This window comes from Mus pahari, chromosome 1 (genome assembly GCF_900095145.1).
Source record: "Mus pahari chromosome 1, PAHARI_EIJ_v1.1, whole genome shotgun sequence".
Lineage (NCBI taxonomy): Eukaryota > Metazoa > Chordata > Mammalia > Rodentia > Muridae > Mus > Mus pahari.
This window is the reverse complement of record NC_034590.1, coordinates 102295205-102310453: the sequence shown is the minus strand read 5'-3', so window position 1 is coordinate 102310453 and position 15249 is coordinate 102295205. Positions and strand designations below refer to the sequence as shown.

At 42.1% G+C, this 15249-nt stretch overlaps 1 protein-coding gene across 1 annotated transcript in view; it reads left to right on the top strand.

Moving 5' to 3' along the window:
- The first annotated feature begins 6092 nt into the window (after positions 1–6092).
- Positions 6093–15249, top strand: part of Eef1akmt2 (EEF1A lysine methyltransferase 2) — a 27544-nt gene continuing 18387 nt past the window's right edge. Inside the window, exons 1-2 of the mRNA XM_021205647.2 lie at positions 6093–6222; positions 7228–7293. Of these exons, the coding sequence (XP_021061306.1) occupies positions 6113–6222; positions 7228–7293 (176 nt within the window). The 5' untranslated portion in view covers positions 6093–6112. The remainder of the gene's footprint in view (positions 6223–7227; positions 7294–15249) is intronic.

The window sequence follows — 15249 nt, the reverse complement described above, 5'->3', positions numbered from 1 at the left end:
ACAAAAACCTTCAAGTTTGACAAAAATCATAGAAGACAAAAACAAATAAGTAGCAATGAATAAACTATCAAATTTAGAAAAAAAAAAAAAAAAGAACTATTTCTTCTGCAACTTGCTAAGACGTCAGTATTCCAAGCTGGGCTCCTGATTTCCCTACAAAGCTGCTTCTCACTTCTTTTCCAAGTTCAGCAAATAAAACTGTTTATGACGATTGCTCAAGTCAAAACCTTTGCAGCTAACCTTGACAACTCCTTTTCCCTTGTTCCCTACATCAGATCAGCTAAAACGATCTTCCAAAAAATACGGATTCCTACAATTCACTACCAGCACATCTGCCACCCCAATCCAAAGCACCATTCTCTCTCTCCTGGTTATGACAACTTCTCAGAGTCCCAGTTGGTAGCAATTTTGCCCTTAAGGGATGCTTGCCATTGCTAGGAGATATTTTCCAATGCCAACCCCAGGGGAAGAAGGTAAATTCAGGAAAGTCCTCGTAACAGAATTAACCAGGCCAAAATGTCAAGGTAATGAAGTGAGGCTCTTGACTGGCCAAATATCTCCTCAACACAGTCAGTGAGATGGTCATGTTAATGTTTAGATATAAGGTGTCAATTGTACTCGGCCAGCCTCCAAATCCTACACTGACATGCCCTCCCCCTGCATTCCTGCTTCTGCTACCCTTGTAGACTCGGCTACAGCTACACCAGTCGCCTTCTTGCTTTCTGGAAGCACTGAAAGTTTATCAGGTCATAGTGCCTTTACATATGCCCCTTTCCTCTGCCTGGGATGCTGGTCTCTTGGACAACTATATAGCTCACTGTTTCATGCCTGCCCTGGGTGCTTTGAAAGGCCACACAGCAGACCTCTTCTTGCAGGACTGATTGATTTAGCCTGGCTGCTGGGGAAGTTTTCCATTGACAGCTCCCAGTTCACATCTCCTGGAACTATTCCCTGTGTGAGAGAATCTAATTCCAGCTCAGCTAGTTTTCTTATCCAGTTTAGGACCACCTGCCTAAGTGCCACCCACAAAGAGCTAGGCCTTCCTACATCAATTAGCAGTTGCTGGAAATAAAATCTCATGGCTCACTTTTCAAAGGTGTCTCTAGCTAGCTTAGGTCCAGCTAACAGTGAACAGAAAACAGAAGACTCTTGCTAATGCTTGATAGTCTAGCTAAGTACCCCTCCCCCAAACATTAATAAGCCCCCACAAAATTGAAAGTTTAGAGTAAAAAATCGCAAACATCCAAACTTTTCGACAAGGTCATTGGTTTGATAAGCTTTAAAATATGAAGGATGTGAAACATGGAGATAGACCCAGACATGGTTTTGGTTGTTAGGATTGTATCTTTCTAATTATTCAAAAAATAAGGAAGGGTCATTCCTTAGGGTGTATAGACAGTGTTCTGCACTCAGTAGGCTTGCTATCATAGGCTGACACAGAAAATTTCTGGGTTGCAAAATAAACGGCTTCATTTTCTCTACTCTGAGTTACCAGTACTCTTATTATGAAGTGAGAATTATTGTTTCTGACATAATCAAGAGAGTATCCCACAATTGTGCCTATAGGTTCTCACCATATGGGTTGTGACCCCTTATGGGGGTCAAATGTCAAATATTGTGCGTGTCAGATATTTATATTACAGTTCATAACAGTAAGAAAATTACAGCCCACCAAGACAATCTGATATAGACAAATTTTCTTTCTTTTTTTTTTTTTTTACAGTGATGGTTTTTATTTCAGATCATACAATTTGCTTTAATGTGATCTCCTTTCTAAAAAGACATGGAAGACAGGTGTCTTATCTACACCTGATAAGCACAAGGATATTATATTATTTCTGTGGGATAGCTGGAACATACAATTCTTTTTATTATTATTATTATTTTCTTTATTTACATTTCAAATGCTATCCCGAAAGTTTCCTATACCCCTCCCCCCAATAAATTTTCAACTGGGGGTCTCTTCCCAGACAATTGTAGGATGTGTCAAGTTGACAAAGTTAACCGAGACAAACTCTTACCATCTAGCATTATCTGTACTTTTAATTCTATTTCCCTGTTTATTATTTTTTTTCTGCTAGCCTATTCTGAAATTCATGAAGGGTTCATGAATTTTTAGATGCTTGCAGTTGCAATTTTTTTTTGTCCTATGGAATTAATGCTAGGCATGCATATACTGCTTATTTTATAACTGTTGAATAAATATTGTGTGGGAAAAATGTGGAGTTCAAAGGAAGATGGTTTTATTCTATTAGCAGGTTGCTGTAGAGATATGGAAATATGCTGGGTTGGTGGTGTGCGCCTTTAATCTTAGTATTTGGGAGGCAGAGGCAGGCACCACTAGCCTAGTACAGAGTTTGTTCTTGGACCCCACATGGTGAAAGAAAGGAACTGACTCTTGAGGGTTGTCCTCTGACCTCTATACACACAATGAAGGTGTGTGTGTGTGTGTGTGTGTGTGTGTGTGTGTGTGTATGATGCTTACATACTCAACAAGCATGTAATACTATCTTTAAAAGATAGGGTCTTACCAGGCAGTGGTGGTGCATGCCTCGAGAAGCAGAGGTAGACAGATTTCTGATTTTGAGGTCGGCCTGCTCTACAGAGTGAGTTCCAGGGCAGCCAGGGCTACACAGAGAAACCCTGTCTTGAAACCAAAAGAAAAACAAAAACAAAAAAAAAGGTCCTGAAGCCATGAGGGTGAGCATAACAGTAGCCAAATTAGTTATGAGGTGGCAACGAAACAGTTTTGTGTTTGAGGGTCACCACAACCTGAGGAACTGTACTACAGGGTCACAGCATTAGCAAGCCTGAGAACAGCTGTGCTAGGGGGCCTTTACTTGATATACTTAAAACCTGAAGTATTTCAGAGTTTGGAGTGGTTTGGAGTTTAGTTTTTTTTTTTTTTTTTTTTTTTTTTTTTTTTTTCGAGACAGGGTTTCTCTGTATAGCCCTGGCTGTTCTGGAACTCACTTTGTAGACCAGCCTGGCCTCGAACTCAGAAATCCACCTGCCTCTGCCTCTTGAGTGCTGGGATTAAAGGCATGTGCCACCATGCCCGGCTGGAGTTTAGATTTTTGGGTTGCTGATTTGGCTGGATGGTCTTTGTCAACTCCACACAAACCTGGACTTAGCTGGGGATAAAGGAATCACAACTGAGGGACTGCCTTCCCCAGACTGGCCTCTGAATAGGATTGTGGGACATTTTCTTGATTTCTAGCTGAAGTATGAGGCTTCAACTCACTCTGGGCAGTGCCATCCTTGGGCACATGGGTCGGGGCTATTTAACCTCTAGCCCCAACACCAACTTTTGCTTCTAGCTGCCTGAATTTCCCTTTACACCTTAAATTCAATGAAACAAAACTCAGCTCCCTCCCCATGCCTCCAGACACCCACCCACCCACCCTTCTCTCTCTCTCTCTCTCTCTCTCTCTCTCTCTCTCTGTGTGTGTGTGTGTGTGTGTCTGTGTGTCTGTGTGTCTGTATATCTGTGTGTCTCAGTTTTTCGAGACAAAATTTCTCTGTGTAGTCCTGGCTGCCCTAAAACTCACTTTGTAGAGCTAGGATTAAAGGCATGGGCTACCACCATCCAGACAGACTCTCCCTTTAAAAAAATGTTATTATATGCTTATTGTGTATTATAACTATTACTACTACTACTAAAGGCATGGGGAGCAGTGCAGTGAGTGTTCCTCCATGGACTCTGCTTGAGTTCTTGCCTTGTTTTGCCTCAGTGATGGACTGTATAATCTGTATGCCAAATAGACTTTATCCTCGATGAGATGCTTTTGGTCAGTATTTTATCACAGCACAAGGAAAGCCAGCTAAAGCAAAGATGCTCAACCTGTAGTAAAGATAAGAGCTGACATTTTTCTGAACCCTGACTATATGCCATGCCCTTTCTAAGCTCTTTAAACATACAGTATGTTCACTTGCAGTTCCTGACATCTATTTGAAGCGGCATCTTTTTAAACCCCATTTTATAGTTGCAGAACCAGAACTTACATTTACTGACCATTTCTCATGTGTCAGGTTGTATTTGGCCGGACTAACGTATTCTCAGAGTGTCTTGTGTGACAGGTGCCACTATTATTCTTGTTATAATAGAGGCTCTGAAAACTGACCTGGGGAAATTCAAGAACTTGCCCACAGTGATGCTTTAAAACATGGTGTCTGTGTGTGTGGGGTCTAACTCATGAACCGAGTGCCCACTGTCCCCTTTCAAAAGCTCACATCAAAGCAAAAGGAAGAGATGGAGGCAGAGAAGGAAGCTTGTTCTAGAAGTGTGTTCTCTGGTCCTGAGTGTTGCATGGTCAGAAAAGGGAAAGCCCTGCCCTGTGACCTTGGACTGTCAAATGGGAGGTGCTTAAGGATTCTGGGAAGCGTGGTTCCAGAGGAGCTACAGGTGGACACTGTGCACAGAGGAAACAACAAAACAAACAAACAGAACCAAGGCTGGCAACCTCAAGTTCTACAAGTCTGCCTGTGGCCTCACACAACTGGTGCTCAGTGGGAGGGGCTGTGTCCCTCATATAGTACTGCTTCTCCTTGGTGCTAGGCAGCTTACCCAGTGGAACCTCTCTCCCAGCTAAGAATCCCGTTTCCCTGGGTGATCAGAGGTGGTGCCCCACAGTCCTCAGCACTAAGCACCCAGAATAATCCTTCCTGGAGCCAGAGAAGAAACTTGGTATAAACCATGTTGTTGGTTTTTCCCCTCAGGGCTCCATACCAACAACTGTTTATAGCTTTCATCACACACAGCAAAAACATCTTAAGTGTTGGCAAGACATGAGGCTGAAGATGGGCTTATCTTTCATGGATGCTTCTTAATTAAAACCTAAAACTTTTAAAGACCCAGTCTGTCACACTCAGGCTGTCTTTCTGTAGCATCTAGAGTCTAGAAAAGATCAAACAGCTACTTGCCCAGGGCAGCACTAATTGGCTGTGGTATCCGGTTGTTTTAGTGCTCTGTAATAAGGTTACTTACGCTCTTTCTTGAGTTCTTTAATCACTATGTACATGGATTTCCATCTGCCCTTTACTTTATTCTTTACTGCCAGAAGATCTTGGAACATCATGTATAGGAACAGATGAACTGCTCGAACTGGGCGGGCGACCGGTGTTGCCATTTGCCTCAAGGGACTTGTTATTAGGCTTCTGTCTTCGAAGTCAACAGAAACGTAGCCCTGGAAACAAGTTCTTGTTGGAAGGCAGCTTGCTAGGAGCCTCTGAGATCCTTGCCTTAGACATTGAACCATGCTTATCTGAGTATTTCTTGGCTAGTACAGAAAAGATGCTAGGCCCTTGACACCTAAGATCTTTTGCATTGTATTGTAGAACTACCGGCTGTAGTCAGACCATTAGGCAGAAGACGTCTCAGGTTCACTCAAGCTTGAAGAACAAGTAGCTTTTTATTTTGAGCAAACTACTGTGAACAAACTAAAGCATGGAGAAGTTGGACAGGCTCAGATGACTAGCTGGGGACAGAGCAAGAACCTCTGAGGCACCCTGGTATTTGGCTACTCATTTTATCATAATTCCGTGACTGCTGGTGGCCTGGGTGGCCCGAAGGCATTCAATTCCTTGGCCATTAGCTCTTAAAAGGTCAGCCAGTTATATCAATTCATTTTTCATAATTCTAGCCACAAATGAAATTAGTCTTTTGGTCGGGAAGCCAGCAATGCAGTGAGGCCGACCTATCCACTTTCCAGATAGGCCTTGAAAGAGGGCGATGACAAGCATTTGGACTGAGTGCTGTGCGTTTCAGACTTTTTTTTGTGTGTGTGTGGTTTCTGGCAGCTTGTTTTCCAAAGTGCAGTATTTTGAACGATGATTACAGACAGCAGTCCCCAGATTTGGTCACTTTGAGAGCTAGAGAACAAGGGGTAAATGTAATGTTGGCTGGAAGGTTATCTTGGCTTCTCTAGCCAGCACCGCACACTTGATGGCCTCTAAGTAGCCTTGGTTCTTCTCAGTGCTTGGCCTCCCAAGGTCTGGTCTGGAGCATTAGAGAGACAGCCTCCTGCTGCCTAGAGAGGCCAGGCCCGCGCATCCCCTCTGCTCAAGTCGCGTCTCTATGGCGACCTCAACAGCTCACTAGGCGCAGAGCGACATGAACGCGGATGCCGAGGGCCACAGCGGTGCTGTGGATCCCGCGCAATCTCCAGAGGGCAGTTCCGCGGCGGACGACTTCGTCCCGTCCGCGCTGGGGACACGAGAGCAGTGAGTGTGGCCGGGAGGGTGAGCGGGGGGCGCCTGAGGCCCGGAAGGAGGTGGCGCCCTCTCCTGAATGGGGCCTGAGGGAGGGGGGCGGAGGCGACCTGTGGTGGCTTAAGGGGCGAGATCGCAAGCACTCCCCAGGGGGCGGTCAACCTTCTTTCAAGGGATGCAAGCCTACCCGAGGCCCTTGGGGAGTCCTTGTAGGGGTCCGGAATCTATCCTAGGGAAAAAGGGGAGAGAGTTGGGCAGCAAACCATACAAAGGCCCGAGGGAGGTCCCCACCGAGCTGTGAGATCCCGGAGCGGGAGGTAGTCGAAATGGAAGATGCTCTAAACTGGGAGCTAGGGAGATAGATGGTAGGGGTTCTGGGGAAAGAAAGATGAATCTCAGAAATTAATGGATAAGCATGTAGATATTAAGATGAGAGGAAATTTTGGAGGAAGGAGAAGGGATTTTAGAGATGAAATACGGAGAGAAAGCAGATGATAATGGGAAGGGGTAGCAGTTTTAAGGATTAAGAAAATTTAATGGGAGAACTAGAATACAGGGAGGGCAGAGGCTGTTTTAGCACTTAATTTTAAGTCCATTTTATCTTTGCTGCATTCTTTGTGAGCAAACCGTTGACCTACTGATTAGAAAATCCTGAATCTGCACATAGAAGACCAACTTTGGAGTAACAAACTCAGTTTGTGCAGTTCAGTTTTGGATTTGACCTTGAGAATTAGAGATTCTTGGACAATTGCCTCTTTTTATTTAAGGTAAAATGTATATAGGAGTGAGTATTCATCAGATGAGTATAAGTACTTGTATGATTCATCCTGCTTATCCATAATTTTCATTCTTTTAACCCAAGGATGTTTTTTAAAATGCACTATATGCACTTATTGATAACACTAATACTGTTTAAGGCTGTAGCAAGGAGCCATGAGCTTCATTGGAAATATTTGTTTAATTCACAAAAGACAGTTTAATTTGAGATTCTTGCTTCACATTTCATTGTTTATGTAGTTGGGATGCTGTTTATGAGAGAGAACTGAGAACATTCCAAGAATATGGGGATACAGGAGAAATCTGGTAAGTTAAGCTGAGGATTGTTTGTGTGGGTGTGAGAACATGTAAACATGTGAACTGAAAACAACAAAGCAGCCTTGAATTCTTCAGAAGCTCGGAGCTGAGTCTGGCTTCTGTGACAGCTTTAAAATCAGTTTCTCTCTCTCTCTCTCTCTCTGTTCTTGTTCTTCTGATTTTTTTTTTTAAAGATTTATTTATTTTTATATGCAAGTATACTGTAGCTGTCTTCAGACACACCAGGAGAGGGCTTCAGATTTCATTGAGGATGGTTGTAAGCCACCATGTAGTTGCTGGGATTTGAACTCAGGACCTTTGGAAGAGCTGTCAGTGCTCTTAACCTCTGAGCCATCTCTCCAGCCCCCCCTTGTTCTTGTTCTTCTTCTCATTTTTTATTTTATTTTTTTGAGACAAGGGTTTCTCAGTGTAGCCCTGGCTGTCCTGGAACTCACTTGTAGACCAGGCTGGTCCCATACTCAGAGATCCACCTGCCTCTGCTTGAATCCAGCTTCACTGACAGCTTTTAAATGCGTCTTTTCTTTTTTAATGGCCCTGATTTAAATTGATCATAGTGCTAGAAAGTTGCTTTCGTTCCATAGTTGTCATTTTTTTTTAGAAAGTAAGAACCAGCATTTGCTGATGTCCAAAAAGGCAGTTATTAGGACGCCATGTTTAAGGATTAATGTTGACATAGATAGAATATGCGTGGTTTTTTCCCCAATTTTTATTAGGTATTTACTTCATTTACATTTCAAATGCTATCCCCAAAGTCCCCTATACCCTCCCCTATAGGGTTGCAGACCCCTTCAGCTCCTTGGGTACTTTCTCTAGCTCCTCTATTGGGGGCCCGTGTTCCATCCGATAGCTGACTGTGAGCATCCACTTCTGTGTTTGCCAGGCACTGGCATAACCTCACAAGAGACAGCTATATCAGGGTCCTTTCAGCAAANTCTTGCTGGNNTATGCAATAGTGTCTGCGTTTGGTGGCTGATTATGGGATGGACCCCTGGGTGGGGCAGTTTTNGGATGGTCCATCCTTTGGTCTCAGCTCCAAACTTTGTCTCTGTAACCCCTTCCATGGGAATTTTGTTCCCAATTCTAAGAATGGGCGAAGTGTCCATATTTTGGTCTTTGTTCTTCTTGAGTTTCATGTGTTTCACAAATTGTATCTTGGGTATTCTAGGTTTCAGGGCTAATATCCACTTATCAGTGAGTGCATATTATGTGAGTTCTTTTGTGATTGGGTTACCTCACTCAGGATGATACCCTCCAGATCCATCCATTTGCCGAGGAATTTCATAAACTCACTGTTTTTAATAGCTGAGTAGTATTCCATTGTGTAAATGTACCACATTTTCTGTATCCATTCCTCTGTTGAGGGACATCGCGGTTCTTTCCAGCTTCTGCTTGTGGACGTTGTACATCGTGGTGCGCACTAGGCTCCGCACCACGATGTACAACGTCCACAAGCAGCCAGCTGAGCCATCTCTCCAGCCCTTGAGCCAACTTTTTTTTTTAAGATTTATTTATTATTATACATTAGTACACTGTAGCTGTCTTCAGATGCGCAAGAGGGTCTCATTATGGGTGGTTGTGAGCCACCATGTGGTTGCTGGGATTTGAACTCAGGACCTTCAGGAGAACAGTCAATTCTCTTAACTGCTGAGCCATCTCTCCAGCTGAGCCATCTCTCCAGCCCTTGAGCCAACTTTTTTTTTTAAGATTTATTTATTATTATACATTAGTACACTGTAGCTGTCTTCAGATGCGCAAGAGGGTCTCATTATGGGTGGTTGTGAGCCACCATGTGGTTGCTGGGATTTGAACTTAGGACCTTCGGAAGAGCAGTCAGTGCTTTTAACCGCTGAGCCATCTCGCCACCCCTTAAGCCAGCTTCTAAGATGGATGTTTAAAGAACTGTTGCAGTTAAGAGATTACCATCTAACTGTGAAACAGCAAATCAGTTGGAACACTGACTTTGAGTGTTCACCTGGGAAAAAAGGGAGACTGCCTGGATTGTTGAAAGCACTTGATACATGGTGTCAGATGTAATCCTAAAAGATGAACTCCCAGATGTTTAGTGAATGGTGGAGTCCTAGGAGCATAAAATCTCAAAAGTCATAGTCTTGAAAGAGTAAAATCTTGAATGTTGAAGTTCTGGAAGCCAGAATTCTGAAAGCCTCAATCGCTGTATTCCAAAGCAAAGGGTGTATAGGCACTAGAAAGCTGAATAATGTGGAGGGGATTAGAACATCTATAGTCCTGTGTATGATAGTTGTATCATGTTAGGTGTGGTGAATACCAAAAGTCCTGATTGCCTATTTTTTAGGATATTTATGTGAGGTTTCCAGAGGAGATTAATGTCTGAGTCTGGTTGGAGTAAGGGAAGGGCTGTCTCAGTATAAGTATACACTATCCAGTAGGTTGAGGCCTGTCAAGAACAACCAGAGCAGATAAGTTGGTCTTTCTGAAAGTTAGAACAATTTTCTTTTGCTGTTGTATGTTTTGAAACTCTTTGCCTTGGGACCCTAGGGTTGTCACCAGTGGTCTTAGATCTTTGGGCTTTGAGCCACAGACTGAGTGTTAATTAGCTTCATTGCTTCCTGGGCATTTGGGCTTGAACTAAGTCAGGCTACTGACATTCCCTGGCAGACAGCCAGTGAGACTTCTCAGTCACAATAATTGTGTGAACTACTTCCTCTAATAAACCCCTTTCAAATCTATATCTCTTACTGGTTTTTGTCTCTAGATACTTTTACTACGAATAATTTGGTTTTGGGGAAGCAGCCTAATTCCTTCTTACTGTATTCCTTAGAATACAATGAAAGAAATCTGAAAAATTATTCCCTTGCAAACAGGGTTTGCAAAATTTTAATTTTGAATATTTGTGTATATTTATTAGGTTTGGTAGCCAAATGCCTTTACCTGCTGAACTATCATACTGTCCCCAAGGCTTCGATAATTTAATTATATAGAGCTACTTAATGGTTTAAATGTTTTTAAGCTTGGGTCAGTGAGACAGCTCAGTGGGTGAGGATGCTTGCCCCCAAGCCTGCCCACCTGAGTTTGATTCCTGAAACCCATGTGTGGAAGGAGAGAACTGATTGAGTAGTGTTAGTTACTTACCCGCTGACCTCCATAGGGCTACCCACGTACTTACACAAACACACTAAATAAGTGTAAATGTTCTTTCCAGTTTTGTTTGTTTTGTTTTGTTTTTAATTGAGACAGTGTCTCTGTGTAACCTTGGCTGTCCCGGAATTGTCTATTTAGACCAGGCTGACCTCAAACACAGAGATCTGCCTGCCTCTGCCTTCTTAGTGCATGGATTGAAGCTGTGTGTGACCATGCCCAGAAAGTTAAAAAACATTTAAAGCTAATTACTGGTACTGTGGAAATTCTTTAATTGCAACAATCAGACCTTCAAACAAACATACATGCTTAACAGAATTTGGCAACTGAAATAGTCTTCAAGTGACAGTGCAAGTGTTGAAGAGATAGCAGTTAAAGTGGTGGTTTAAAACGTAAGAAAACCAGGGTGGGGATTTGACTTAGTGGTAGAAAGGCCTTGGGTTCAGTCCTCAGCTCTGAACAAAAAAATTTTTGTCTGGGGGACCAAAAATATTTAGGGGGCTAGAGAAATTGTTCAGTGATTAAGAGCACTGGCTGCTCTTCCAAGGTCAATTCCAACCCAAGTTCAATTCCCAGCACCTGTGTGGCAGCTCACACCTATCTGTAACTCCAGTTCCAGGAGATCTGACACCTTCACACAGACATACATGTAAGCAAAACACCAATGCACATGAATGAATGACTGCAAGAAATTCTTCCTTCCGGAATTACTCAGTTGTGTGTTGCTGCCACTATGGCATTGCACTGTGCTCCTTGCAAAGAATGCCCCTGTCAGGAGGCACTGGAGCAGTTCACTGGCCTTCTGGACAGTACACTCAGTTTGCGTACTGAAGAAGACATGCATTTATCAAGTCTAACAGCAGAATACCTCACTTTGGCTAATGGATGGCCCAAACTGCATTTTGAAACTATCTCCATTAAAAAAGATATAAAACTCACTCCCTGTTAGGGTTAAACATTTTAAAACTTAATGCTCTGTTGTGTATTAATACCTGGAAAAAGTGAAGCTTTGGAAAATGAGCTTAAATTGCATCCCAAGACAGTAATGACAGATGAGTGAGAGTTTAGGTGCAGCCCAGCCTTCAGCAAGTGAATTTTAAAGTGTGGCCAGTAAAGTGATTGTTTCTTCCACTCAGCCAGTGCATTTGTGAGAAAATTAAATTACGATCAAGTGCTTTCAGAGGCATAGCCATAGACAATAGAATATGCAGGTAAATGAGTATCTTGGCTGTGTATCACAGTAGTGATGAAATCCAGTTTAAAATGTTACTTATCTGTTTATTTTTTGCTGGAGAGATGCTTCAGCGGTTAACCATCTCTGGCTGATCTTCTAGGGGATCTGGGTTTAATTCCTAGAGTCCTCATGGCAGCTCATATAACCCTCTGTAATCCTGTTCCCAGGGATTGTGGCTTGTAACTGTCTGTAACTCCAGTTTCAGAAGGTTTGATGGCCAGGTGGGCACTGGGCACACAGGTAATACACAGAAATACATATGGGCAAACACCCATACACATTTAAAAATAAAGGTCATTTGAGCTTTGAGCTATGTATTTAATGAGAGATACTAGATCAAAAATGAAAAAGAAGAAAAGGTGAACATTTAAGGAAGTTACCTAGTCTCCCAGTGTTGACCTTTTGCTTCTACACTCATGCACACACACATAAGAACACTTGTGCACTTGTATCCACGAATGCACGTACAGATAAGAACACTTGTGCACCTGTATCCACATATTCATATACAAAAAGTACCATTTGTCTCCATTGGCATTACTGTTTGCTGGTGGGATTCTAGGAGCTTTTGATGAATTGAAGGCGTGTTTGCATGATGGAAGGCAGTGATACTGCTGAGTGGTTTGAAGATTCTCAGGTGCCCAGTCATGGTGTTTGTTCACCAGTTTTGTGTGTTAAATTTGTGGCCCATGTCTGAGTGCATAAGAAAGAAAATCCCTAAGTGCCCAAAACAACACAGGCATGGTGCTGAAGATGACATTTTTGTAAAAATTGTTTATTTTTATTTTACTCACCTTGGTATGTTTTTGCCTGCTCATATGTTTGTGTGAGGTTGTCAGATCTTGGAGTTACAGACAGTTGTGAGCTGCCATGTGGTTGTGGGGAATTGAACCAGGGTCCTCTGGAAGAGCAGTCAGTGCTCTTAACCACTGAGCCGTTTCTCCAGCCACCCACCCCTCTTTTTTTTTTTTTTTTTTTTTTTGGAGACAGGGTTTCTCTGTATAGCCCCGGTTGTACTGGAACTCACTCTGTAAACCAGGCTGGCCTTGAACTCAGAAATCCACCTGCCTCTGCCTCCCAAGTGCTGGGATTAAAGGTGGGCGCCACCACTGCCCGACTCCAGTCCCCCTTTTTATTACTTTTTAAAAAGATTTATTTTTTATTACGTTATGTGTCTGTGTTTGCTGTATGTATGAAGATGCCCACAGAGACCAGAAGAGATTGTTAGATCCTCTGGAGTTGGGGTTGCAGGTAGTTGTGAGCCTCCCTAGGTGGGTGCTATGAGCTAAATTCGGGTTCCCCAGAACAGAAAGCATTCTTCACATCTCAGCCATGGATCCAGTCCAAGATAGAATTTTTTGATAGGAAGTTATGTTGCTTTATATAAGCTATAGAATTTCAGAAGAACATTACCCAAGAAAATAAATAAGTTTATTTCTCCAATTAAGGCAAAAACTTACCTTGATGTGAGACTTCTGAAAGTTGGTCAGCACTTAGGGACTACTCTGTTCTTGTTCATAATCTATCTTTTCTTATATGTTGGGTTTTCATGTCTTTTTTTCCTTTTTGTTTATTCCCAGATTTTTAATCACCAGTTTTTTATAATTATTCATTTTCCTCTGCTATATATTTCATTTGTATCATTTTGTATAAAATGTGTAAAGACGTGATTGTAATTTAGGCAAGTCATAATAAGACACACCTTTAACTGCGGCACTCAGAGGCAGAGGCAGGCGGGTCTTGGTGAGTTCAAGGCATTCCTGTTCTATTCTGAGAATTCCAGACCAGCCAAGGATGTACAGTAAAAACCTGTCTCAAAAAACAAACAAGCAAACAGCAACAAAACCAGAATAATAGTTGTTTTTATACTTTTTTTTCAGATTTGAATTATCACAGTTTTGTAGGTGTAGTGATAAACAGCTTGTGCATAGAGACACTAATACTAGCCAATGAAGAGGTGGGATTATTTATTTATTTATTTTGTTTAACATTTGTGAAAATTTCCGAAAGTTTATTTTTCTTTGTTTGCAAATTATCAACAAAACTCAATGTGGGTTTATTTTTCAACTTTAATTTTTATTTGTTTTATATAAATGGGTGTTTCATCTACATGAGTTTATGTAGAGTTAGACATGGTCGTGCACCATTATGTGGGTGCTGGGAACTTGACTTAACATCTTCTGCAAGAGCAGAATATGCTCTTAACTGCTGAGCCATCTCCAGCTTGTGTTTATTTATATTTTTGTCCGTTGAGAAGGGTCAGTGTGTAGCTCTGGCTGCCTGGACGTTGAGAAGGGTCAGTGCGTAGCTCTGGCTGCCTGGATGTTGAGATCTTCAGTGCGTAGCCCTGGCTGCCTGGACGTTGATTTGTAGACTAGGCTGGTCTCTTTCCCAAGTGGTGGGATTAAAGGAGTGTGTTCTCATGCTCAGCCCCTGTTTTGTCTTTGAAGTAAGGTCTTACTGTATTATCCAGCCTGGCCTCCTAACTCAGGTCCTCTAGCTGGTTTTATTTTGCTTCCTGAGAGCTGGGATTACATGTCTGTGCCACAATGCTGGATGACCTGTTTTCCCATGGATATAGTTTGTCTAACATTGAGTTATGTCTTCAGCCCTTAAATAAATTCCTTTTCAATATTTTATTTTGTTTATTATTGTTCTTTTGAATAGAGTCTCATGTAGCTCTGGCTGGCCTCTAGCTTACTCTGTAGCTGAGGATGTTCTAAACTTCTTTTTTGTTGTTGTTGTTGTTTTTTGTTTTTTGTTTTTTCAAGACAGGGTTTCTCTGTGTAGCCCTGGCTGTCCTGGAACTCACTTTGTAGACCAGGCTGGCCTCGAATTCAGAAATCTGCCTGCCTCTGCCTCCCAAGTGCTGGGATTAATGTTCTAAACTTCTTAAATTCCTTCTGTCCCTTCTGTGCAGAGATTACAGATGTACATCACTATGATCACTATGCCTGGCTTAAATAGTTTTTAAAATTATTTTTCCCAGAGTTAATTTTGAGATTCTTGATCTTGTAGGATTTTATATTTAGTGATACTGGTTTTTTTTGAGGTTTTATCATTCGGGATTATGTTGTTTGAGATTGTTTTTGATGATTAGGACCTAATGCCCTAAGTGAGAAGCTCCAGGGGATTAGAGTCCTAGTCTTGGTTATTTTGGTTACAGTCTTTACCTTGAGCAGGCCTGCTTAATTTTTCTGGGCTTCATTTTCTCTTGAGGGTGTAGACTGGGTGATCTGTATTAGCTTCGCTTAGTTCAGGTCTAGAAATCTGTGTATATATAGGGCCGAAGAGGTTGCTTGTTGCTTAAGAGTCATTGCCACTTACAGATGAACTAGGTTCATTTCTTGCATGGGCTCCCTCAAAACCACCTGCAACTCCAGTTGAGGGGATTATTTTAGGTCTTCTGGCCTCCGTAGGCACCAGGCATGTTTATGGTGTACATACATGCAGGGAAAACATTTATATATATAAATTTTTAAAAATAGTTTAAAAGGAGATGTTTGCAATTCTTTTTTTTTTCAATTAGGTATTTACTTCATTTACATTTCAAATGCTATTCCCAAAGTCCCCTATACCCTCCCCACCCTGCTCCC